This window comes from Corvus brachyrhynchos, unplaced genomic scaffold (assembly GCF_000691975.1).
Source record: "Corvus brachyrhynchos isolate BGI_N302 unplaced genomic scaffold, ASM69197v1 scaffold116, whole genome shotgun sequence".
NCBI lineage: Eukaryota > Metazoa > Chordata > Aves > Passeriformes > Corvidae > Corvus > Corvus brachyrhynchos.
Window position 1 is genome coordinate 4,198,041 of NW_008240221.1, and position 24,652 is coordinate 4,222,692.

General features: G+C 37.7%; 1 protein-coding gene across 1 annotated transcript in view; it reads left to right on the top strand.

The window, feature by feature from the left end:
* ASAP2 (ArfGAP with SH3 domain, ankyrin repeat and PH domain 2) overlaps positions 1 to 24,652 on the top strand; it is a 76,832-nt gene that overhangs the window by 19,110 nt on the left and 33,070 nt on the right. Inside the window, exons 4-12 of the mRNA XM_017744985.1 lie at positions 890 to 964; positions 2,546 to 2,595; positions 13,898 to 14,027; positions 16,101 to 16,186; positions 17,575 to 17,650; positions 18,148 to 18,234; positions 19,938 to 19,946; positions 23,525 to 23,628; positions 23,737 to 23,806. Coding sequence (XP_017600474.1) covers positions 890 to 964; positions 2,546 to 2,595; positions 13,898 to 14,027; positions 16,101 to 16,186; positions 17,575 to 17,650; positions 18,148 to 18,234; positions 19,938 to 19,946; positions 23,525 to 23,628; positions 23,737 to 23,806 — 687 coding nt within the window. The remainder of the gene's footprint in view (positions 1 to 889; positions 965 to 2,545; positions 2,596 to 13,897; positions 14,028 to 16,100; positions 16,187 to 17,574; positions 17,651 to 18,147; positions 18,235 to 19,937; positions 19,947 to 23,524; positions 23,629 to 23,736; positions 23,807 to 24,652) is intronic.

The following is a 24,652-nucleotide window of genomic DNA, read 5'->3' on the forward strand; positions in this document are numbered from 1 at the left end:
TGTCTCGCCCCCAGGGCCCCGCTCCCGGGGCTCCATGGCAGGGGGGAAGGCCCCCAACACTAACGTATTCTGGATTTTGCTCCTCAGAGCAACCAATCCATTTGGTTTGGTACAGTTTAAACACTCTGCCTAGACATTATGGCCCATACCTTGTTTGTTCATTCTTTTTCCGTATAAAAACATTACGGATACTTAACTAAAACCATGATTATTTTACCATTGTCTTAATTTGAAATAATTTTAATCTTCTTGAAGTACTTATTTTCTCTTGAATTAGTTACATACTAAAGATCTCATAAAATTTTTATTTCCAAGTTCGCATGAGATGAATAAGGCAGATGTATTGCTTCTTAAAAACAAATGGAAAATATTGGAATGGTGGCTATCTTACAGCCCAGCATTCTTTGTCTTTATAACTTCTCTCAGAGTAAGATGCCATGTATTGGGAGAGTAGCAAATATGTTTCATGGAATAGTTCTGAAGAGGCTGGAAAGTGAACAAGGTTAATATAAAATATGCTCATGAACTTAAAATTATCAGTGCTAGAAAACTGTATGATTGTTTTCATTTAATTTAAACAGGGAAATAAGGCAATGTAAAAAATAGTGGTCTTACTTTGCAGTCACTGTTGGATGAGATGTTTATAATCAGCAATAATTCTGGAGGTTTCCTGCTCGCTTGGGGTATAGTGTTTCCAGAGTGAGTTTAATTAACTCACGTTGCTTTCATCTTTGATTACTGGTTGTGCTGATAAACATCTCCATAAGGCAGGGGTCGGAAAATAATATGTAAGATTTCCTTGTGAAACTTTCTGAAATGTGTGTATTACGACAGTTTATGTTCTGTGTCTAAAAATATTAACTGATTTGGTGTAATTTTCTTGTTACAGATTCAGAATATGAATAACATAATCACTTTTCCATTGGACAGTTTGTTGAAGGGAGATCTGAAAGGAGTAAAAGGGGTATGTTTTTCTTCCTATTTATATATAGGATTATTCTTGGTACAATAGATACATTTAGCGAGTGTATTAATATTATGTGTTGGAAGGCATAGGATACTCAAATAACATGTTAGCTCAATAAACAAGACTTTGGGGTTTTTGTTTGTTTGTTGGGTTTTTTTGTGAATTGAGTCATCCCTTCTGTGTGTGGTTTCACATACTACGTGTTCTTGACTCCGTATACAAAACAACATTTGAGAAGCTTTAAAAGCAGGGCTGAAATATAGAAGGTAAGCAGAGAAAGAGATGTAAGATTTAGATATTTACTTAGTTGAGCAAAGGGTAGCACTATATTTTAAAGGATTATTACTAGTATATTTATTTAGCATTCTAAACTTACCTGGAACTATTAAGAAACACACATTAGACTGTATGAGCATAGGAGTTTTCTTGAAGAAGCTGAAATCTATTTGTTTATGCCCCAAGGACATTTTCTATTTGAAATAACAGCAACTTAGGACTCAAATGATGATATGTTTTTAAAAAATTTCAGAGCCTATGGCGAGCAAACTTACTGAGCTTATGCTTTGTTTACTAGTGAGCAAACAGGAAGTGACTGGCAGCTATTGTTCTAGGACATTGAAGGAAGGAGAAAAATATGTACATAGACTAAAAATGGTTTCTGTAAATTACTGGAGGATAAATAGATTATTTGGTAAGACAGGCTTATTATCTTTGTATTGTTTGCTTACCACATTTCACTGTTGTTCTTCTCTATGTCAGAATAAATACATTTATTACAATACAGTGTTGCACCACTGGCTAGAAAATAGAATCAAATGCTGCTTTAGTTAATTTAATAATTATCTCAATAATTAACTAACATGTAAGAATTAGTTCCTAATCTGTAATTGCAAAGTTTTTCCAGTGTCTGACAGTTAACATTTTTTTGTAGTTGTCTGTTCTCTTGAACTTCATCAGAATTTCAGCTCTTGCATTTTCAGACATAAGTGAAATAACTTTACAACTTGTTAAGATAATTTCATTCAAATTACCTTATTCAGAGGAAAGAAGATAAAGGAATTTGGAATACAAGTAATTCAGAATTCTCACAGAATTAGTTATGCTGAGCCATAAGGCCTATACTGTTCCCATTAAGTCAGTGGAAAATTGATTTTTTAAACTCTAGTGTGATGCATCAAGTTCTTAGCCAAGGGTATACTGCAGCCTCAGGATAGGGACATTTTTCCAGTAGAGCCGGAGATAGAATGATGAGAAAGTAGTTACTTTGATTAATAGCAGAGTATGGTCTTGGGATAACATGTAGTTATACCTTTTAAAGAGTAAAATGGAGCTGTAAAAATCATAGCAAAAAGCATCCTAGACACACTTTTAAAAACGTGAGTGTATTAATTCTCTTCACAAGATTGTTTTTCCTATGTGCAAGATTGCTTTTGCACAGCCCTTAGGTGAGCTGTTAAGAAAGAGTGAAGTCCCTTATTGTTGCAGGCACTGCAAGTGGCCAAGGTGTGTCTTCATTGTTAGAGCCACAGTATTTTTCATGTAAATATCTGGCTGTAATTTTTTCTCTTTTCTTGACAGGACCTGAAAAAACCCTTTGATAAAGCTTGGAAGGACTATGAAACAAAAGTGTATGTATCTTTTAAACTTTTATTTAAGAGAGAAATGGAACTGAAATCTGTAGAGGTTATTATTTAATGCCAAGATTGGATGCTCTCAGCAGGTGCATGTACTAGAAGTGGATGTACACCTATCTGAGGCTTGTAAATTGTGTCTTATGTTGTGGATCTAACCCAGCTTAGCAAATGCCACTTGTTTGAAGTTACCAGATACACTATATAAGCAGCTGTAAAATAAGTTTATAAAAATCGGAGTTTTATATCCAGCTAAATAAATTGCATGAGTCAACAAAGCTCAACACCTAATATCAAAAACAATTGATTCCGGTTCCTTGCAAATCTTAAATGGTTCAGTGCCCTACATCTGGGACAGTTGTTTCCAGGGTTGGCCTGGTCAGCTGTATCAGCACAGCTGACGGTCTCTGAAGTAGAATGTTGTAGTGAGTTTTATTTCACATTACAGTATTATCTGGATTATGACTGTCAGCTTTGTGTCACGTGTATCTTTGTTCCTCTGAAATAAAGCTGCCTTGTATCAGACCATTTCTGATGATACAGGTCCAGAGGAATCACGTATGATGACACTATTTAACATAAATAACTTGCAGATCCACAGCCAACTAGACTGGCTGAAAATCTAGCACCATTTGTATATTTTTTTCAACTGCACAAAATTATAATGATTCTCTGGTGCCCACTGAGTTAGTCTGTCTGAAGTCTTCAGAAATTATTCCTGTAGCTGGTTTACTCGCAAAAGCAACAAGTTAGCTAAATTTCATTATTCTTTTTGGGAGTAATAATGAGGAATACTGCTTTCCAGCATCAAATTTTGAGGAGGATCTGTGTCGCTTTTGGTTTTTGAAACTGCCTAGCTATAGCTGGATTTTCATAAAAAGACATTCTGAATTACTGAGGTAAACCTCTGGTCTGACACTCTAAATCCATGGGATATTGTGATGGTTCCAGTGTTTATGTTTCTGACACCAGTGAGCAGTCTCATTTGGTGCCATACCAGTTATTGACTGTTGAAGTAATTAAGATTTCTAATCATTGCCTATGGCAGCAGTTGATCTCTGAGGACAGACCTTGAAGAGTATTCCTATAATTTAGTCTGCTGTTGTCTACCAGTGCTTGATTGCTGGATCTGAAAGCTTGTTTACCTGTGTGTGACTATTCATACTGACATCCCACGAAGTTTATGTGCAGAATTTAAAATAAATTTGTGCACTGCTGGGACATCCACCAAGAGCATTTGTATGTTACTACTGAACTAAGATCTGGAGTGCTTTTAGGATTTCTGATCTAATGTTCACTAGGATGAGTGTGTTGAAGTGATGTAAAGATTTGTACTTGATCATTGGTTTGCTCAGAGCTGATGTTTCAGAGTCAGATATTTCAGAAACATTTTCAGTTGTTATTTAATTTAATTAAGTACTTGAGAAGTAAAAAATCTCCTTAGAAAATGTATCTCTATATCTGGGGATTTTTATTTGAGGTTATGGACATATTGGAAATGTTGCTCTATGTGCTGGGTCATTCAGGACCTGAAGACGTGATGCTGACGATGTGTTTTCTGTCTCTGGGATGGAATCCATTGCTGCTTGTACTATATAATGAGATTTTTTTCTTTTAACTGGCAATCCTTTTGAAAGCCTGTTTTATGACTTTGCTTTCAAGTAAGACATTTGAGTTTTGATCTGAAATGGGTTTCTTTTTCCACACTTTCTGCAAGATTTTTTAACAAATGAAGCAGACCTCCTTGACAATGCTCATTCTAAGCCACTTATGTGTCAGATTATTCAACATGCCATAGTCAAAGGTAGCACATACTCATCAGGAAATTCTTTCAGATCCATGAACAATTTTTTTGGTATTTCTATGTGGTGGGCTGGTACAATTACTGAGCGCTCTATTTTTATAAGTGGTTAGATGAAATCTCCACATCTGTATTTCGGAGTTTTAAGCTCTTAGTCCAGCCTGTTGGACTCTTTGACTTTGATCAAGACAAAAGGATCATCTGATTGAGGCTCAGGATAAGGAGTCTGGGAATTCTGTGTACAAGAAAATTCTTTAAAACAGTGGGCTGGTCTTTTCTGCCTTTTTTGTAGGCTGTTCTACAACAGCAGAAACTACTTTTCATGGCATAAGGTTGGCAGTCAGGGAATATTGTTTTTCAGTGCAAACTGTGTTCCTTATACCAAGGAGCAGACCAGTTTTCCATGGTTAAGTTAAATTCAGTCTTGGAACTTCCCTGAGACCTCTGCCCCTGGAGTAGGATGGTCGGATTTGTCAGACCTCTTGTGCATAAGATCAGTTCCCACAAAAATTGAGATGTTATGAGCTGTCGTTATGGAGCATTTGTCTTTAGAAACCAGAGATGGGAAGTTTAATGATGTGATTTTCAATTTAGGATGAGAATATTAATTTGAGCCTGAATCTGTTCAGGCCAGCTTTTTTTCTCATACTAATTTTTGAATATAAGAAAACAGTTTAGTTTCTCTGAAAAAGAGGTTTCTCTGGGTTGCTATTATACATGCTGCTGAGGTTTCTTAAGAAAATGACTCTTTCATTCTGTGGCTGTCCCAAATGGATCTAAACTTCCTTACAGCTGTGTGTTTTGGTCATCTGTTGCAGTGGGTGGATGCAGACTCACCTCAAGAACTCTTAATTGCAAATTTTGGGGGTTTTGTTGTGGTATCTTCATGCTCTCTGCTTTAATAAAAAGGACAAAGGAACCAGTACAGGTAACACCAGTCTCACCTACAGCATGTATTGCCAGAGTAGAATGGTGGATGTAGGTGCTGATAGCCAGAGGTTTGCTCAGCCTTCTTCAATCTGTTACTTTAGATAACCACTTGTTTGGATTGTGCCCCAAACCAATTTTAGGTGTGTGCTTAGTGAGCTGTCTTTTCCATGACATTTCTTCAAATAGGTGAATAACTATTTTTAAAATTCTTCCTGGTTTGACTATTTTTTTTTTCTTTCTTTCTTTTACTTTTCCCTTTGGATTAACAAACTATTCAAGGCTGCTAGGCTGCCCTTTTTCTGCACATGCCTCTGTATCATATGCTTAACATCATATAGTTCATATGCATTTCCTAGTCACAAGTACACACGTGTGAAGCTACATGCCAGATAATGAAGTGGTATTTTTGTAGTCTGTGGGGAATTGACAGTTTTCATATTGATTGCTGTCTTTATAAGGGAAAATTTAAGCTTATTTGTCACCTGTCTCATCTCTCTTACTTTCACCTTTGTGATGACCTCTTGGGTGCAAATAGACCCACGTGCGACCTATATGAAAAGAAATAAAGTTAATTTTAAAATGGCATTTGCTTTGCTCTATTTGCATAACATTTTTGAGCTGCTGCTTCAACCTCTGTATGTAATTGTGTTTAAAAATTACTACATCTCTAGTTCTTGTTTGGGAGAGAGATGTTAAGATCCATTCTGATGCTCATGGATCACCTTCCATCATTGTTGATTACTATGCAGGTTCTTTGCCCCATAGCTATCGCTAACCGGGGCTCCGCGGCTTCTGTGCCGGAGCGCCAGGTGCTGCGCTCTTCCAAGAGCGTCTCGTTAGCACAGCCGCTCGGCAGGATCAGCCACACACTCAAACACACGTGCATGCACAAATGCAGGGATAGCTTCAGTAATATGGGTCGATAGCAAAGAGGCAGGAAGGATCTCCGCATAGAGTTCCGCATCCGCACCACGAAGGAGTCAACACGCGAAGACGAGACAGTGGAGGGTTCAGGTTTAAGTATGGGAGCGGGGCGAGCATCAGGGACCAATGATGTGACGGCACGGGGGCGGTACACAGGCGGGACTAGAGAATGGGAGCCAATGGAGAGGCTCTGGGGGAGTGGCGAGGGGCAAAGGCCAATGGGGGGAACCTGGAGGGGAGAACTCTCTAAGACACGGAACATGCAAGGCAGCAAGGGGGCAGGGCAAACAGCAACCAACCAGGAATGCAGAACTGGGGTAGATTACCATAACAGGGCAAAGCATGCTGGGAGAGGCTTCTCTTCTCGCCCTAACCTGACAGAAGTCTCTGGTGCTAGGGACTGTCTTTCCCGAGGGTTCTCTTTGTTTTTTGTACCGCAGGCTAGCTAACCGCCAGACATAGCCACCTAAATTGTCAGAGTGTTTTTTTCAGACTCACCTTCGTTGAAATAACTGTGGGAAGCTGCATAGCTGTTTATTTTTACTCTGGGGCTGCTCTTGAATAAGGTAGTATGAGGAACAAGTAACCAATAGTTTCTTGCAAACCTGTCTCAGTCAAAAATTGGGACTATCCTGAGGTGCCATTCATGAATAATTTATCTTTTCTCACCATCAATCGTTAACATGACTCAGTTGGAGCCGTAAAGATTTTTAAATGTTTTTAAAGCTGTAAAGCAGCGCACTTCTTTTGGGACCTCAGTTACAGTTGGAGTTTCCTACATAAGAGCTGGGAGATGCTGCCGGCCACTCCAGCAGCATAGCGGGACTGGTCTGTGTCCTTTGGGAGAGCTGTTTCAGAATGGGCTCGTTTTGTTACAGGGCAGTTGCTTTCCCCCGTGTACTTAAACACTAATGGCTGGCGTGCCGGGGGACCATATGGGGAAGGAGTACGCATCATAAAGACTGCTCATTCTCCCAGCAGACAGATCGGATTCAGCAAGGCACTGAGCCAGATTTCACCCACATGCCTCAGTTTAATCAGTCCTGTTGTGGTAGATTCTGAGGTAAAGACTTTGTATCAATTTTGCATAGGAAATAGAAGCATAAACCTACTGAAGAGTATTATTTACACTCTTTTTTTAGCTGAATATGTCTGTATTCCAGACATAAACCTGATTTTCCTGAAAATAAAGAAATGTTAGTTTTAGAAAATAGAGTCGTCTTATTTTGGGCCCTGTAAATGCCTATTATCTTCAGAAGTTGTCTTTAATAAGTGTTATGCTAATGCTACGAAACATAAAGGTTAAATGAAAACTAATGAGCTATTCCTGGGAAGGCTGGCTGCGTCTCCTCCTTTGCCATTCTCCTTTTAAAAACTGGGCATGAGGTCTCTTGTGAACAACTGAGTGAAGAGAACAAGTTGTTTGAATGTCCTTATGGCATTTTAAGATCCAGGCATTAGCAATACATTTCTTCTGTGAAGAAACGCAAGTGCTCATATCTAGAAATAACTACTGTTGATTTGTTTCTGAACCATTTGAAGTCAATGGAAAAATGAACAAAGTCAAATACAGTCATCTGTTAAGATACCTGCTGTCATCTGTTCAGCTATTTGTTTAAGTGATCATATTTCTAGTTTGGTAAACTCATGTTTTAAACAATATGAAAAAATTTTATCTGAAAATTCTGTAAGCTTTCTCAATTTATTTCTTCAGAGCTCTAACTTGACTCAGTAGATCATTGATATTCATAGCTCTTAGATATTTCTGCTGTGTTTCCTTTTAAAGCAAGTACATAAGACAAAGTGAAGGTCACAGCTTGAAAATAGTGACATAGAATGGAAGTGCTAAACAAGGTAGCTTAAATATAGAGTCACAGAATAGAATAATGCAATCATTTAAGTTTGAAAATACCTTTAAGGTCAAGTTCAACCATAAGTCTAGTGCTGCCAAGTCCACATCTACAGCATGTTCGTAAGTGTTACATCTACACATCTAAATACATGCATATATGGTGACTCAAGCACTCCCCTGGGCAGCCTGTTCCAATGCTTGACAACCCTTTCCAGAAGAAATTTTTTTCTAATATCCAATCTAAACTTCCCCTGGTACAACTTGAGGCAGTTTCTTTTTGTCCTATTGCTTGTTACTTGGGAGAGGAAACTGAAATTCCACTGCTAAAACCTCCTTTCGGGTAGTTGTAGAGAGTGATAAGGTCCCCCTGAGCTTCCTTTTGAACAACCTAAAGAATCCCAACTCCCTCAGCCACTTCCCATCAGACTTGTGCTCCAGACCCTTCACCAGCTCTGCTGCTCTTCTCTGGACTTGATCCAGCACCTCAATGTCTTTGAGGGGCCCAGAACTGGGCACAGCACTTGAGGTGCAGCCTCACCGGTGGCGAGTACAGGGGAACAATCACTGCCTTGGTCCTGTTAACCACACTGTTGCTGATACAGGCCAGGATGCCCTTGGTCATCTTGGCCACCTGGGCACATGCTGGCTTGTGTTCAGCTGGCTCCTGACCAGGACCTCCAGGCTGTTTTCTGATGGGCAGTTTTCCAGCCACTCTGGTCCCAGCCTGTAGCGTTACCTGGGGTTGTTGTGATCCACATGTAGGACGTGGCACTTGGCCTTATTGAACTTCATAGCACTGGCCTTTGCCCATTGATCCAGCCTGTCCAGATCCCTCAGCAGAGCCTTCCTACCCTCCAGCAGATCCACATTCCCCCCCAGTTTAGTGTCATTTGAAGATTTACTAAGGGTGCACTTGATCCCCTTTTCCAGGTGATTCATAGAGATATTAATCAGGACTGGCCCCAACACCGACCCTGGGGAATAACACTAGTGACCAGCCACCAGCTGGAGTAACTCCGTTCACCACTGTCCTCTGGGCCTGGCTCTCCAGACAGTTTTTTTGCCCAGTGAACAGTGTACCTGTTCAAGCCATGCGAAGCCAGTTTGTCCAGGAGAATCCTGTGGGAAACAGTGGCAAAGGCTTTACTGAAGTCCATGTAACCACATCCACAATATACTGGTTCAAGTCTAAGATTTCATATTAAGTATTTTTATTTTGAAAGAGATTACCTACAAATTAAGTGGAAAAATCTTTGAATGAATCTGCAGCTGTTATGGATGAAATGATGAAAATACTTGAGCACATTTTGCTCCTTCTGCCCTCTTCCCCTTTATCATTCAGAGCAGGATGTATGAAAGGGAAAATCTTTCCAGCATTTCCAAAGGGAAAATATGACTTCTGCTTTGAGGACTTGAGTGATAGGAGAGACATGCTTTACTGTCAGCATTGACAGGCAGTAGGGTGAAATAAAATGGAGAGTCTTTCACCAAAAAGCTGGAGGGCCAGTGCCTAGAGAGTCACACTGAAAAGGAGGACTAGACAAAGAGAGGATATGTGAAATGAAAACGTCTAGTATTATTTTGTCAAACAAAATAGCTTTCAGAAGCACTCCTTTTCCCAGAGTGCTACCATTCAGGTGTGTTCCTTCCAGGTGCTATTCTTGGTCTCTCCACCTTCTCATGTACGTACCCAGACTCGGCCTGGCTTCCTGCTCTATGGAGAAGAAGAGGAAGAATGACAAGAATTGCTTCCCAGCCAGCCAGTTCACTACTGTTGCATGTACACAGGGTGCTCTGATTGTTTACCCTTATTGACTGGCAGAATATAAATACAAGTCTTTGGTGTTTATTTATACCATGATCTATATGACAAAATTGATTTATTTGAAATGCAAATTATAATTTATATTGAAAGATGGTTGCTTTTCAAATTGAAGCTGTAAAAATAGTCTTATATTGGAAACTGAATGGGTTCACTTTGTATCTCTCTGACTTTACTGTTGTAATTCTTCATCCTGTATTTCAGCTTTGCTTGTCTGTTACACACATCTGAGCTCACTGTATATTAGTTATGTGCAGCTGTGTTGTAAATGGACTGACGTGTACTCACATTTTAATCTTAGTCAGCAAAGTCTGTATATGTGATATGTGCTGCATGAGCTTCAAGAACAGCAGCATTACAAAACATTTGCTGCTTTCTTACGGCTTCTAGGGTATTTTTTAGAGTTGTGAGGAACGAGACAACTCTTAGAAAAATTAAAATAATTTATTAAAACAGAAAAAAATTGAAAAATTATAAAAATCAGGAAAATGTCAAAATTTGGGATCCTAGTGGCTCAAAAGGGTATTCCCAGGAACGCAGGGATTGGAGATCTTTTGGCTTTTACAGCACTGAACCTCCGGTGGAGAACTTGCAGTGCTGGGCTGACTTTTGGCTAACCCAAAAGTTGGAGAAAAATTATTGAAGGCTCCTAAATAGGAGTAAGGCTTAAGTGCCCAGCACTGGCGCCCACCACAGCTAAGTCTGCAGTGGTCTGCACCTGCTCTGAGGCTGACTCACTATTTTATAGTTCCTTTGCTCCGCCCCAGTCCGCCCACAGACCGCCCATGGCACACCCCTTTGGTTCTAAGTGATTGGTGCTTTCCTTTGACAGATTATCTCTGTCTACCAATAGCTCGTCGTTGTCAGGGGGTAGTAGCAGCTGGAGTAAGAGTGGTAACATGTCCTTATTAAGATTCAGGTTGCCATGGAGCTTACCTACAGACCAACGGCTAAAGGTCTAAAACTGGCTGTTGGCTGTTAGGAACTGGGGTTTGGGGCTGGTTCTGAGCAAAGTAGAAAACCTTAAAATAAATATTAAAATACATCCAACACAGCTTAAAACATTAGCAAAAGTATACAGAGAACGTAAGAAAAACAACTCTTTTTTTAAAGTTGGAAGGGGAATTTTAACTGGGACACTTTTAACTAGGGGATTTTAACTGGAACTGGTGCAGATAAACTGCTTTGAACAAGTGAACACACTAATAACAGAACTTGATATTTGTACCTGGACTGATGGGTGAACATTAACACTCAAATTTGTGTAACCCAAAATTAACTAATTAAAACACTTAACATGCAAAGACCAAATTAATTAGGGAGTTCATGTATGACAGAGTTTTCACAGTTTTCTTATTAATTTGGGTTAATTGATCTGCCTGGAAAACCTGAATACCCTGCAACACTTGGAAATCCCAGTGTTACATTACAGGACTGTCTTTGCCAAAAGGATTTGGTTAATGTCATAATAGACTGACACTTGAAGCTGAGTTGATCCTTGTGTTTGGATAGGACACTCAGCCAGCCTTTAGCACTAGAAAGATTTGTGTGCACCACAGCTATGAGGGGTTTCTTTTTTTCCCTGAAAACTAAGTGTCCTGTAGTATCAGTCAGGTAGAAGGCAGCAAATTATTGTAGCAAAACAACAGGATAAATTCTGAATTACAAAGGTGAAGATGTAATTAGATATTAAAAACATAAATAATGAGGAAATGCAAATGTGAAATGCACCATCATGTATCTCTGATACTTGTCACTGAGACATGATTTGGTTTTTTGGTAAAGTACCTTTTTGAGTTTTTGAAGACAGGTAGCCTGAAACTCCACCAAATGACTTCAAGGATATCTTTCTCTGAATTGCTTGATAGAGGTCAGTATACTTTCATCGTGGTTTAACTGGTTTTTTTTTGCCTGTGGAGTATGTTTATCCTTAAAAGAGCAGGAAGGATTCTTTCACCAAAATCTAGCTTCCTTTAGGAGGAATACAATGTATGCTGTGATATTGTGCATAGTGTTTGACTCTTTGGCAGTGTTAGCTGTTTTTTTGGTTTAACTAGCATTTAGAGATACCGTATGATATGCTAATAAACTCCTGAGATTTTGGAGGTGGTTTCATTATCTTATGCTTGAGTATTGTTCTCTGTAAACAATGAAAATAATATACAGTAGTAATTGGTAGTTACTAGCCTTCACACACCTGGTCACATGTCAGTGAGTTCTCTGGCCTCAGGAACTGTTAGGTTAATTTGGAAATTGAGAGAACTGAGACATCCTGGATCTTTCCTCTGAGGTCTGGCTGTTTTAGAACTATCATGTATGATATAATGTAAACTCTTCTAGAGTGTGTGCTAGAAAGGAGCTGCATATTTATAATTTTCTGTTAATCTTTTTTGTAATGCTTTTTCTTTCTTGTTCAGGATTGTCTGGTTCTTGTGTTTGGACTCTCATTTTCTGTGCCTACAATATAGTGTAATTGGGAGTAATTGAGTAAGAGTACAGACTTATTTTTCATGAAAATAGAACATTCTGGAATTGAGTTTAATTCAGGCAACTGGAGGTTTGCAGAATATTTATTTCAAAGGAGAGGAGCTTCCTTCCAAACGTCTGCCTCTGGCGGGATGTGATGGGCTGAGGAGGAGCACAGTGCTGGCTGGATGTGCTGGCTGCTGGAATACTGCACGGGGCTGGCTCTGCTGTGCCTGCCTGTGCTGAGAGCACAGTGGGGCTTTTTGAATTGCTGCTCAAAATGCTTCCCAGTGGGCATGTTGAGGGGTAGGATTAATGGAATTAATTCTTGTTTTCCCTTGCTGCTTGAGATGTAATAGGAGTCAGTTCCAGTTCCTCATTCTTGAGAAGTTTAAGTACAGAATATTTTGTTGACTGGAAGTCCTTAGACCTTCTAGACATTTTCCCATAAGCTGTTAGGGTAATGTTAACATCAGGTTAAGAGAGTACTTGAGACATGTCATCTTTTCAGAGAGAGAACTGAGAGACACTTGACTGCCCAAGAAGAGGTAGGACAGTTGTGCGTGTTACTTGTTCCTCTGATCTCCTTCCTGTATTCCTGTGTAATGCTTCCTCTTGTTCAAAAGCAGTATAGCATTTCCTCAGGAAGCTCTTTTCAGAATTTTGAGGTTCTAAACAGTGTGAGTGGCAAACTAAAAGTCTTCAAAAAGTAAACACCCTCGTGTATTTTCTTTCCTTAATATCTTTTTTTTTCTATATTAGACTTGTCTAACTGTGTTGTCAAATTATGCTACTGCATTTAGAAATAATATGGAGAATAGCTTTAACAAATGCAGAAGTGAGTTTATGGGAATATGCCAGGCATTGGTTATTCATTTATATTCTGCAGGAGAACCTGTTTTATTCAGAGCTCTTGGAAAATGTTCATGGAAACTTTTAGGGAATTAGGACAGCTGGTCTAACAGACTTTGAAGTCTGCAACACAGCCAGCTGGCCGGCATTCCCAGTGCCAACTGGCTCAGCAGCAAGTAGAGAGAGCAACTGTGATTTTGGCTTAGGAAGCCCTGTATATATAGAAGATGACTTGATGACAGGCAAGACTCAATAAATCTGGTGATATAATTGAACTTTGTTAACCAGTGTTTGCTCTGTTGGGATTAAACATCCCCCAATGTTTTCAATTAAAACTCATCATTTTTTCCTGTATTTTCTTTCTTTGGAGCAAGAACTTAGTATGTTCTTCTCATTTATTGTCTTCTTTTGGAATATCTGTCTGAACATTACTTAGATGATTAATTAGATTTCAGCTACTGTATGTCATTGCTGATCTTTAGTCATTGTCAAATTTCAAATGAAATGTCATCTGGAAGTAAGTCATATGCAAAGCTACAGGAGTTTGGCTCCACATCTGTCAGTAGACTTTGTGAATAATCTGATTTCCTGAGAGGCTGTGGATTTCTCACTTCATTGACTGATTTTTTTTTTTTTTTTTTTTGCCTTATAGTACAAAAATAGAGAAGGAGAAAAAAGAGCATGCTAAACTGCATGGGATGATTCGTACAGAAATAAGTGGAGCTGAAATTGCAGAAGAGATGGAGAAAGAAAGAAGGTTCTTCCAGTTACAGATGTGTGAGGTAAGATTCAGTGTGAAATTATTATTGTTTTGCTGCTGGTTTTAGGAAAACTTTGAAAAATGTAGTTGTTTAACAGCAGCTGTGATATTAAAGGGAAATGGCAAGTTATTTGTTGACTCCATTTGTGAAAATATGTTTTTTTATTATCCTGATAGGCAAACTTTGCCAGGAATTTAGATATTTGCTAATTTCACTTAACAGGTAAATTAATGCAAAGCTCAATAAAACACTAAGAGATTATAATAAATAAGTCTTTACACTACTATTTCACTGTAAGTTATTTTAATCCCTTGATCATTCTCTAAATTGTTCCCTGTGCTGACAGCTGTTGCATTATTATGACGAGAGGTTCTAGCCTAGCACACTGCTGGGTTGGCGCAGAAAAAAAGTGCTAAGGATGGGATCCAGTTGTCTTTCAAGTTGTTTCTTGAAATTCTTGTTTCAAGAATGTTTCTACTTCAAAATCGCTGTGATTTTGCAGTATGTTAAATCTGATGGGAATATTTTTGGTTTAAGGATGTGTCTGGCTCTGTGGTTGGGAACTCAAGTTGCTGTGTTCTTTTTTAGTATGCATTAGCCCAGAAATACACCATGGGTGTTTCTACTGACTTTCCTGTGATCGTGATAGCTAATTTGACTCATATGCCAGCATAGCATAACCGCAGTTGTCCTGAATATCACTTTTAGTAACTACATGCACTCATACTAAAGATAAAAGCTTCACATTCTGAAAATGTTTGAAACTGATAAGGGGATTTGAGTAACAAATAAACATATGGATGTTGTCAGTGAGTTGCCCATCTATATCCTTCCTAAGAAACAACTAGGAACAAGTGCTTCTCTCTTGCTGTGTCACAGTAAAGGAAGAGTTCACTTTAGTCAGTTGTAGTGATAATGCAGGGTGAAGTCTCTGAAATTGGATCAAATTACCTTAAATGTGGAATAGCTCAAGTTTATCCTGTATTTCTTCTGATTTTGAGGAAAAGAAGTTTATACTCAGTTACCTCTGAATAGTCATAAAAGAGGACTTTGGTTTTGTTTTGATAGTAAGTCAGAAGGTTGACATATTGAAGTTTTATCATAAGGACAGACTAGTTCTCTATAAATTATGAGAGTGAACTGAATACCAGATGCCTAGAGGTCCATTTTAAATTAACAGGAGCTGGAGAGGTGATTGTTGTAACTTAATACTATCCAGTGCGCATGTCTGCATTCAGGCTCATCATTTGTTCACCTGAACCAGCATAAGAAGCTGTAACAATGAAAGGTGGCACCTGGATACTGCTTTAGTTGGTTTAAAACATTTAGGGTGTACTGTGAGAAGGGGAAAACCAGATGGATTAGAGGATTATTAAGAAGAGATTCACTTCTTTGAGTGGAGGTCTAAGTTGGGGTTAAAATTTGTTGTCATTTAATGGACAGTTAAGGACTTTGATCAATCATACTTCTGCTTGCATGGCTGACCTATCTATGCTATGGTATTGAGGGGAGAAGCTACCACTTAATATGGACTTTGATTGTGCCTTATGCAAAAGGACAGTAATTACAGTTCTTTTGCACTTGACAGTAGATTTTTTGAAAAATCTCTTGCTAAACTGTAATTTGTTGTAATTACCATGTATAAGGATTTGATAAAGAAAAGTATAAAATCAACAGGCAGATTTTTTTTAGTGAACTGCTTTCCTCTTTAATGACATCTGTTTAGCAATGAATTTAACAACCAGTGAGATACAGTTTTAGATGCGCTGCTAGGTGTAAGAATGGGTTCCTAAACGTACTACACAAACCCTTCCATGCTTTCTTTAGCAGAGGCTTTTTTTAGAAGCCACAAAGGATATTCTAACAACTTGAACAAATCATAGTGAAACATCCTCACAGGATATCAACAATCAGCAGTGACAAGAATCCCTTTCGTGTGATTTAACTCTTAAAGCCACTTTTTGCTGCATTTTCTTTTAGGTTTTGTAAATCTTTGACTGTTAAAACTTGTTGAAATGTGACTGAAAACAAAGTGTTAAAAAAACCCCTGTAGCAGTAATAAGTAATTTCTTTTGTGAATTACTGTTTTAACAGTACCTGCTGAAAGTCAACGAAATCAAGATTAAAAAAGGAGTGGACTTGCTTCAGAACTTGATCAAGTATTTTCATGCTCAGTGCAAGTATGTTTTACTTTTCTTTATATCTACATAACTGGAACAATGTTTTGTTTTCAACTTTTGACATCATCATAACACTTTCCTGGAATTTTCAAAATAAATCTAAAGATTCAGCTGTACTTGCTGATGTCTTTTGACAGATTCCTTTTGTCATATTAGTCATTACTTTTGTTACTATATTCTGAAACATGTAATCAGGTTGAGCTTGTCACATTGAATATAGGTGTATGTTCCAAAGGAATGCCAAACAATAATTTGCCATGTTTATAAACTACTCTTGAAACAGGGCTTTTAGTTTGATCTATTACTTAGTGGTCCTTTAGTTTTGATGGACTTCTTTGAGTGTATCTAACAATGATCTAAATTAATTCTGTGCTCAAGAAAAGTAAGTTGCGTAAGTAGTAGAATACTGAAAAAGTCACTCTTTTTCTAGTTTATTAGAGGAGGACCCAGTAATAAAACACGTAGTTCTCATTAGAATTATGTGCTTTTGTTGTGGTAGTCTTACAAATCTGTCATGTAGCAATGAAGTCACAGCTATAAACTTGAAAGAGCCACTGCTAACCTGTTGAAATCAGTAAGTTTTCATCTTAAAACAGCAGTCTGCATCTATGTATTTCTTCCCTAAATAGCTGTGTTGCTTTTAAAATCAGTTCCACTTGCAGTATGTCATTAATGTGCTCTGTCCATTTAATAAAATTTCAGCAACATAAATGCTGTGTTGTGTTGTCACTTTTGTGACTGCTTCCCAGAGTGAAAATATTTTATGTTGCAAACAGTGCAGCAATATTTAATCAAATATGCATGTAATTGTGATTACTTAAAATTTAATTTTTAAATTTTTTTTTTTTTTTTTTTTTTTTTAAGAACTGGAATATTTGGCATAGATAGCATTATTCTGCCAATACAAAATACATGTACTACAGAAAGATGTAGCATATTCAGTTTGCATATAGACCATAATTAATGCTTGGGAAACAAAGGGGTTTTCCTTTAGTAAAAAGATTGAATCAGACATGAAATTATGTGGCTTCAAGAAGTCACAATTATTTTGTATCTACTAGAACTTTTGCTGTTCTGCAAATGAATCTTGCATGTTCTGCAAGATTTCTTCAGAAAATGGGATGAGAACTTGTATTTGAGGTGAGAATGAGGAAAATTTATGTGGCAGTGGATTGTGGCAGTTCTGAGTCTCATTGGGGATTTTGTGTGTTAGAATAAGCTATGATGGAAATAAAGAGGTGGATCAGTCAAAGATGGATTAAAAAAGTTTGCTGTTTTGAAGTTTATGGCATGGCATAATAATATGTATATCTTCCTTTGGCAACTTTCTAAGCAGAAAATACAAAGTAAAGTTTCATAACAGGTTGCTTTTTGCTTTTCTTTATAAGTTTCTTTCAGGATGGGTTAAAAGCAGTTGAAAGTCTCAAGCCTTCAATTGAGACGCTCTCGACAGATCTTTATACAGTGAGTAGCAACCTTTCATATTTGTGTGGTAAATTTAGTTTTTTACAGTAGAAGCATGATCATTTTGGTTCAACTTGCCTTCCTGCTTTAATAGTCAGCCTTTAAGGTTTGGAGTAGATTGTTAGTAAAATCTTGTTTTAATATAGCATTCAGAAGCCTTAGTTTCAGTTCAGGACCCCACTGTGTAAAATGTTATTGAAAACAGCCTTTGCTCTAAAGTGTTTATTAAGTGGAAAATAACATGTGGTTTCAAATGGAACACAAGGAAGCAAGAGCATTGTGAGGCAATATCAATGTCTTAACCCAGCAATATCCTAATCATTATCAAGTTTTCTGAAGATACAAAGGAAAAGAAACTGATCACATTATCTTTTCTCTTTGCTTTCATTCGCACTGAACATTTCTCAAAAAATGACTCAATTAGACAGCAAATTTGAAAGACCTGCATTGAAAATTTTAAAAATGTTATTTTTAACCTGTGTTTTTCTTCATTTGAGATTAAACAAGCACAAGATGAAGAACGAAGACAATTAACACAGCTCAGAGATATTTTAAAATCAGCGCTCCAAGTTGATCAGAAAGAGGTGAGCATAGAAGGTGGTTTAACTTTTTGAAACACCTATTTTAATTACTTGTAATGTTAATATTCAAAATAGAGTTATTTTAACTTTTATCAGACATCTAATTCCTTTTGTTCATTCATCTTTGTTTTGATGCTGATATTGAATATTTCTGACAAAGGCATTTTTTTAAAAAAATGAATTCCCACTAAAAATATGAGGCTTACTGAAAAGTAATTTATTTTTGTTACCAGTATTGTAGAATACTTCAGATAGTGCACTGTTGCTGAAACTGAGAATGAAAGAACTTGGGCAGTATCAAGAAGACCCTATTCATAGAACTTTATCTCACAATATTATTCCAAACTGTATAAAGATTATGTAAAACTGAACTTCAAATCCCAAAACACTTCTGTCATCATCTTCAAAAATGACAATCAAGTTTGCTACTCCTTACACACTTGAAATGCCAGTGTTCAAGTGTGCAAGACCTGGGTCAGTTTGGCAAGCCAATAAGTATTTTTTGAGTTCTAATTACAATTGCCATTAGATTTAATGAATTATAGAGTCGTTTCATTTGGCAAACCCTGATCTGGAAGTAAGCATCTTTTGTATAATGTAATCCTAAATGTTAGGTCTACTTTTGTTTCAGATTGCTAGTGCCTCCTCTTGATATAAATAAATGCCAGCCAGCTTCCTTTGTGTGGCTGCTGGGCCATGAGTAAGTGATGAATGAACCCCCTCCCCCTTTTCAGATTCTCTTTCTCAGAGGGATCACAATGAAACAGTTTAGTCTATGGGGCTCAGACTTCCTTGATCTTTTCCGGTCTTGCTTTGATCTTCCCATGATGACTTCTAGCTTTTACTGGTGACAGACGATAGTTGTTGAGCAATGTAACTAGTGGAAGATGTCCTTACCTGCAGCTGGGGGTTGGACTTGATGATCTTCAAAGGCCCCTCCCAACCCAAACCTGTGTGATTCTGTGACTTGCTGACAGGCATTTGGAACAGTCTTGAACACTCTTCACTCTGTTACCTCGGAAGTTTGTGATAATGACCAGTGTGTACAAAGTCCCATAAGATCAGCAGGCACTTACTTAAAGTCTGCCTGACATTCAGGACTTATACTGATTTGCCAAAAACTTCCAAATTTGAGCTTGGTAGAATGAGAGACTAGGGATCCTTGTGGAAATGGCGACTGCTTTGGGTTAGCCATTGATTGCCCACTTTGAAGAAGGAATCTTTGCTGTTTAGGGTGTGTTATCAGGTGGCCTCTTTTAATTGGGTCTGTGCTCAAGAGAGATACCAGAAGTAGTTGGCTTTCGTGGTTGCTGGGAACGTTTGTCAGTGATACTGATATTAAATGTATATGGAAGATGTGACAAGTACACATCTTTTCACAGACTCAAAAATTAATAACACACAAAAATTTATTATTTCTACTGGATTTGTGACATTTAAAATACAAGTATAAAAAGTGCCTTATGCTATAGTCATTGTTTATTAATTCTGCAGATTTAGATATAGATGCTTACCTGCAGAGCATGAGAAGTACTATAATTATTTTTAAAGGTTTTGAAAATATCAATTAATCAGTGGGATGCCAAAGAGTTCTTGTATAATTTACTGTACAACCCACTAATATTATTCATGTTGCACTGTAATTTTCTTTACTATAACTGATTTCTTTTTCCTTCCTGAAATGCATTTACATTTTGTGACCGAAGTCTAGGAGAGTAAGTGTTACTATGTTTTAATGAAAATAGTGGCATGATTTCCATTCAGATTTCAAGAAACTGGATTTTTCCTCTGAGTTGTTGTCTATTGGCATGAAAAGACTGGTTCTTTCTTTCTCCTCTTTGGTGTATTTTATTACCAAAAAAACCCCAAGCAAACAAACAAAAAAAAAAAGGTTACCAAAAAATTTATCAGATTTTTCTTTGGAAAGAAAACTGTTTTAAGACAAATTGGTGATTTCCTTTGTACTTTCTTTTGGAAATTAAATCCAGTTGCTTGATTTGATGTTCTTGCAAGATTTTGAAGATATATGTGTTTTTAATTAAAATGGACTTCATGTATGAAATGACAGAACGTTGACAAATATTGTTCCTGTTGTGTTTAAAAAACTGAACACACAAGCACTCTTAGTGAACCTTTCTTCATTGTGCCTGTATGCATAGTTTCTTCCTGCGCACAGCTTCCTCAAACCTGGTTTGTATTGAAGCTTCTTTTTGAAATGTAATTTTGTGTACACCTTCGTAATTTTTAATTTTTAAGCTTTTATTTTTCAAATGTAGAAGTTCTGCAAGTTTCAGAGTTAACCTTAGAGTTGTATTGCCTTGACTGTTCTTGTTCCCATGACCTTGGGTGAGGTCACTTCCTGTGACTGTAGTGTTTAGATTTGTTTCTGCTTCTTTGGTAGAACCTATAATCTGTTTAGGCCACTGCAAAATAGGATAAATTTTATGTTTCTTGACAAAAATTATGGTAATTGTGCTATAGGAAAGGCTGCCTGCAGGGCGTTCTGATAGGTACATCTTTTGGAGACTTTGTGGGGCTATAATAGATAAGGGATGTATCTCTGAAACATGCTCTTGGCAATGACCCTGCAAATGTCGGAGACGTTCAGGCTCTGGGAGAGCTATGAGAGCTTTTTTTGGCAGCTTTACACACAGGAGTGATCCAAACAGTCTAAAAATCCTGCTTCATGGGAGCTGTGGAATGGCTGGCCAAAATTTGTTGTGTATAGGTTAAAGCACATTGTATGAAAAGTTCTGTTGTGTTCACATAGTAGGGCTGATAAACAGGATTTTAGAATATCTCTTACCAGTAGTCACAGACCATCTTTAGAGAATACTGTTTTCACATTTCTTTCGTTTTTAGCTCTGCTGTTCAGCTTGACTTAGAAGTCAGTATGTCTTTATAGACTTTGGAAGAAAGAATTTCAAACCTTTCTATGGTCAGTGAAGTGATTCACTAAAAACATGCGGCAAATTTTAAATTACTCACCTCTTTTTATATGCCTATCTGCATTTCAAATTTGATAAGGTGGTCAAAGTTCAGTTCCTTCGGCTTGTGTACTTCAGCCTGTTCTGATCTTGTTATGTTCAATATATACTTAAAATGACAATACTCTGCACTAGGTGTGTGTCCTCTATCCTGCAGAGATCCATTTCCTCCCATATGTAATGTACATTGTTTCTGCTCCTCCAATGAGGCCATTGGGTCTGACCCTGTTATATGTGATTTTTATCTCTGTTTTGTGCAGTATGCAAACCAGAAATAAGGGAAGATCCTTTGGAGAGCCTGCATATGGAAAAGGCATGCTGAACTTGACCAGAAGGATGTTAATTGTAGTGGTGATTTGTGGGGTGGTATCCCGTCTCTTAGGAGCTAGATCAAAATCATGAACTTCTTGTCAGACAGCTGTGGAAAACCATCATTTGGCAATCAGGTTGGACAATATTGGTCTGGACGTGACCTGAGCTGAGAATTTAAAATGGACGATATGTTTGTCTTTAAGTTCTTCTCATGAAATAGTATTAAATTTTTTTAGATACTGTTCATAGTCATGAATGTGTGGAAATACACATCAGCTTCTGCAGCTTCCTCTCCTGCTGAAATAAGGCAGGAAGCTTGTGTTATTGGTTTGCCAGTTGGGCCAAACACAGCAGCTGAGCCTAAACAGATGAAGGGAGGTAGCTGAAATGAGGCAGAAAATAATGCACAAAAAGTAGCAGCACAGACTAAAGTAATGGGAATGGTGCTATGAGCAGGTGTGGGAGGTCATCCGTAATCTTTACATAATTGAGGATGGGGAGAACTGAAATTAATTTCCTGTAAGACCTCTAATCTTGGAAATGGAGTTCCTTTACTGACTAGTGGGAGGCAGAGATCAAGGCATTGGTAGGGCACAATAGCTGGTGTCAGATCAGATTTTCTTCAGAAGTCAGTAAATGTATGCGTGCAATGGTTTTTAATGAGTGACAGGAATATTTTAAAAATGTTGTTCTGGCTTTATGTTGTGCAGCCAGAGTGCAAAACCAAATAATTCTATTTAAACAAACTGGAAAGGAATGATAAGCAGACTGGTTTAAATCTGAAGGGATGCTTTGTCAGGCACAGACAGCTAAGTGGTAGTTCTGTAGTGCCTTTAAAAGGCTCAGATGATGTTGTAGCTACCTGCTATGGCTTTCTGGATCACTTGCTGAGAGGCAGGGAGCGGGTACAGGTTGCTTGTATTGAAAAGGAGCACCAAGGAGTGCTGCAGCCTGTGTGGAGCTCAGCTCATGGTTCTCAGGACCACTGAGCTCCAGCAGTGTATTCAGGATGAGTCTGAAATCCTGCAGCTTGGAGGTGTGGAGTCCTAAGTGCTCTGAACAGGGGTGTAGGTGGGAGCTCTGTCCCTACCATCATGTGTAGAATAGTTCGTAGTCATATTGGTGATCTGCTTTGTGGCTTTTTTCTTTGCTATACTTGTATTAGCTGCCATATGTAGCATGAGAGTAATTGTGTCCATAGAGCAATGACAGTAGAAAAGAAAAAAATGAAAATTTTAAGTAATAGTCATTACTGTATGCATTTAAAAGTCCATTCTGTCATGTTACTGCTGTTAGTATAGTGTGACACATCAGATTCCTCATTTTCAGGTTCTTATTTTTTAAGGAGTTGGACTCTTGCAGCAGTGAGTCCTGCCTCTGGGTAGTTCTGAGAGCAGTGAGAAGGGTTCAATTAATCCTTGTCTCTTCCTGTCTCAGAATTCTACTTTGTTCTCGATATTTTGCTTTAACTTATTCTTTTTTGGATAGGACTTTTTAATTTTCTTGTATGACTCCTGAACTATATTTCCAGGAGGTCTCTTCTGCTTTTCGGACAATAACTTGACTTGTTTCCACAAAAAAAATTGCTTCTTCAAATTGATGTACGTAATTATTTTTTTCAATGGAAGAGTGCACTATAAATTGCGGGTAATAATAATCTTTAATGTTTGTACCCTACAGTGTTTATGTGAGTTGGGAAGCCTTCTACTCAATTAAGTTTTGGGTTAAAACCCCTATATATTAAGGCCAAGAGTGCATCTAAATAAAAGCAATTAAAAAGATTTTGGCAAGTGCTGATAATGGATACTTCTCAAATGTTTTTGGTGCCCTCTGAAAAAAGAAATGGATCTTGTTCTCTCTCATTGAGGAGGAAAAGCGTACTGCATTTAGCCTGTTGGATTAGAGGAGGAAGGAAAAGCTCTGAAACTCATTAATGGGGGGGTAGTTTGGTTGAAAGTGTGGAATGCATTACAAATTGCTGTTGATTATTTCAGGATTCTCAGATTCGTCAGAGTACAGCTTACAGTTTACATCAGCCTCAGGGAAACAAGGAACATGGCACTGAACGGAGTGGCAGTCTGTACAAGAAAAGCGATGGGTAAGTACTGCTGGAGTTTGCTGGGAAAAATATTAGGTGCTAAGAGCTCAAGCAATTCAATACAAAATATATTTTAAACTGTCACCTTTTTTTTCCCCTTTAAACTAGAATCAGAAAAGTGTGGCAGAAAAGGAAGTGCTCAGTTAAAAATGGTTTTCTCACAATTTCCCATGGTACAGTAAGTATTTGTTTACAGTATTTTATGTACATGGTTGCTAATACAGAAAGGCAAGCTCTGCTGGTCTATATTTATAATTTGGAATTAGCTAGATTCCTGATGCAGTGTTTTGAATATGAGGGATATCTTTTTTAAGGCAGCCTTTTAGAAATGTATCAAGACATACACAGTATCTAAAAATACAGCTATTTTAATGTTTGTGACTGTTAATGGGAAAAAAAGGCTTTTTTAGTGACTCAGTTCCTGTAAATGTTCATATTTTACCAGGCTACCTAGAAATACAAATGCTTTTTTTTTTTTTTTTAAAGATATGGTTGGGCATTAAGCCATCTTTTAGATATGAGTTAAACATTTGCAAGATAAACTGAGAGTATGTTGAATCTCTTTTCTCCCCCAGATTTGCTGATGTGTGGTAGTCTGTTAGCTCCTTAGGAGTAGCTGTTGGGGAAAATCAACTCTAAAAACAACTTCTACCAGAATGACAGGAAATAGAGAATTACAAATCCCTCTTTATTACTGCTACCAGTATTTGAACACATTAACTATAACTATTAAACATTTGTTAAAATTTTAAATCTTTATGCTGTCACGGTTTGGACCTTTTGCACTTGGCTTTAAACTTGGTTTTGCTTTCCTGTAACATTTTTTAATATTGTTTCCTCAAAACTTTTAAGAAAGTTTCTTTAGGCAAAAAATAACTCAGTTGACAGTATTTCTCATTCTTGGTCTAATAAACAGTCCTATTTCTTGGTCCCATTATGAACTGTTCTGTTCTTCATGAACTGTTCTATTCTTCATCCTGTTATGCCTGTTGCTATAACTACAAGTTGACCCTGGCAGCAAAAA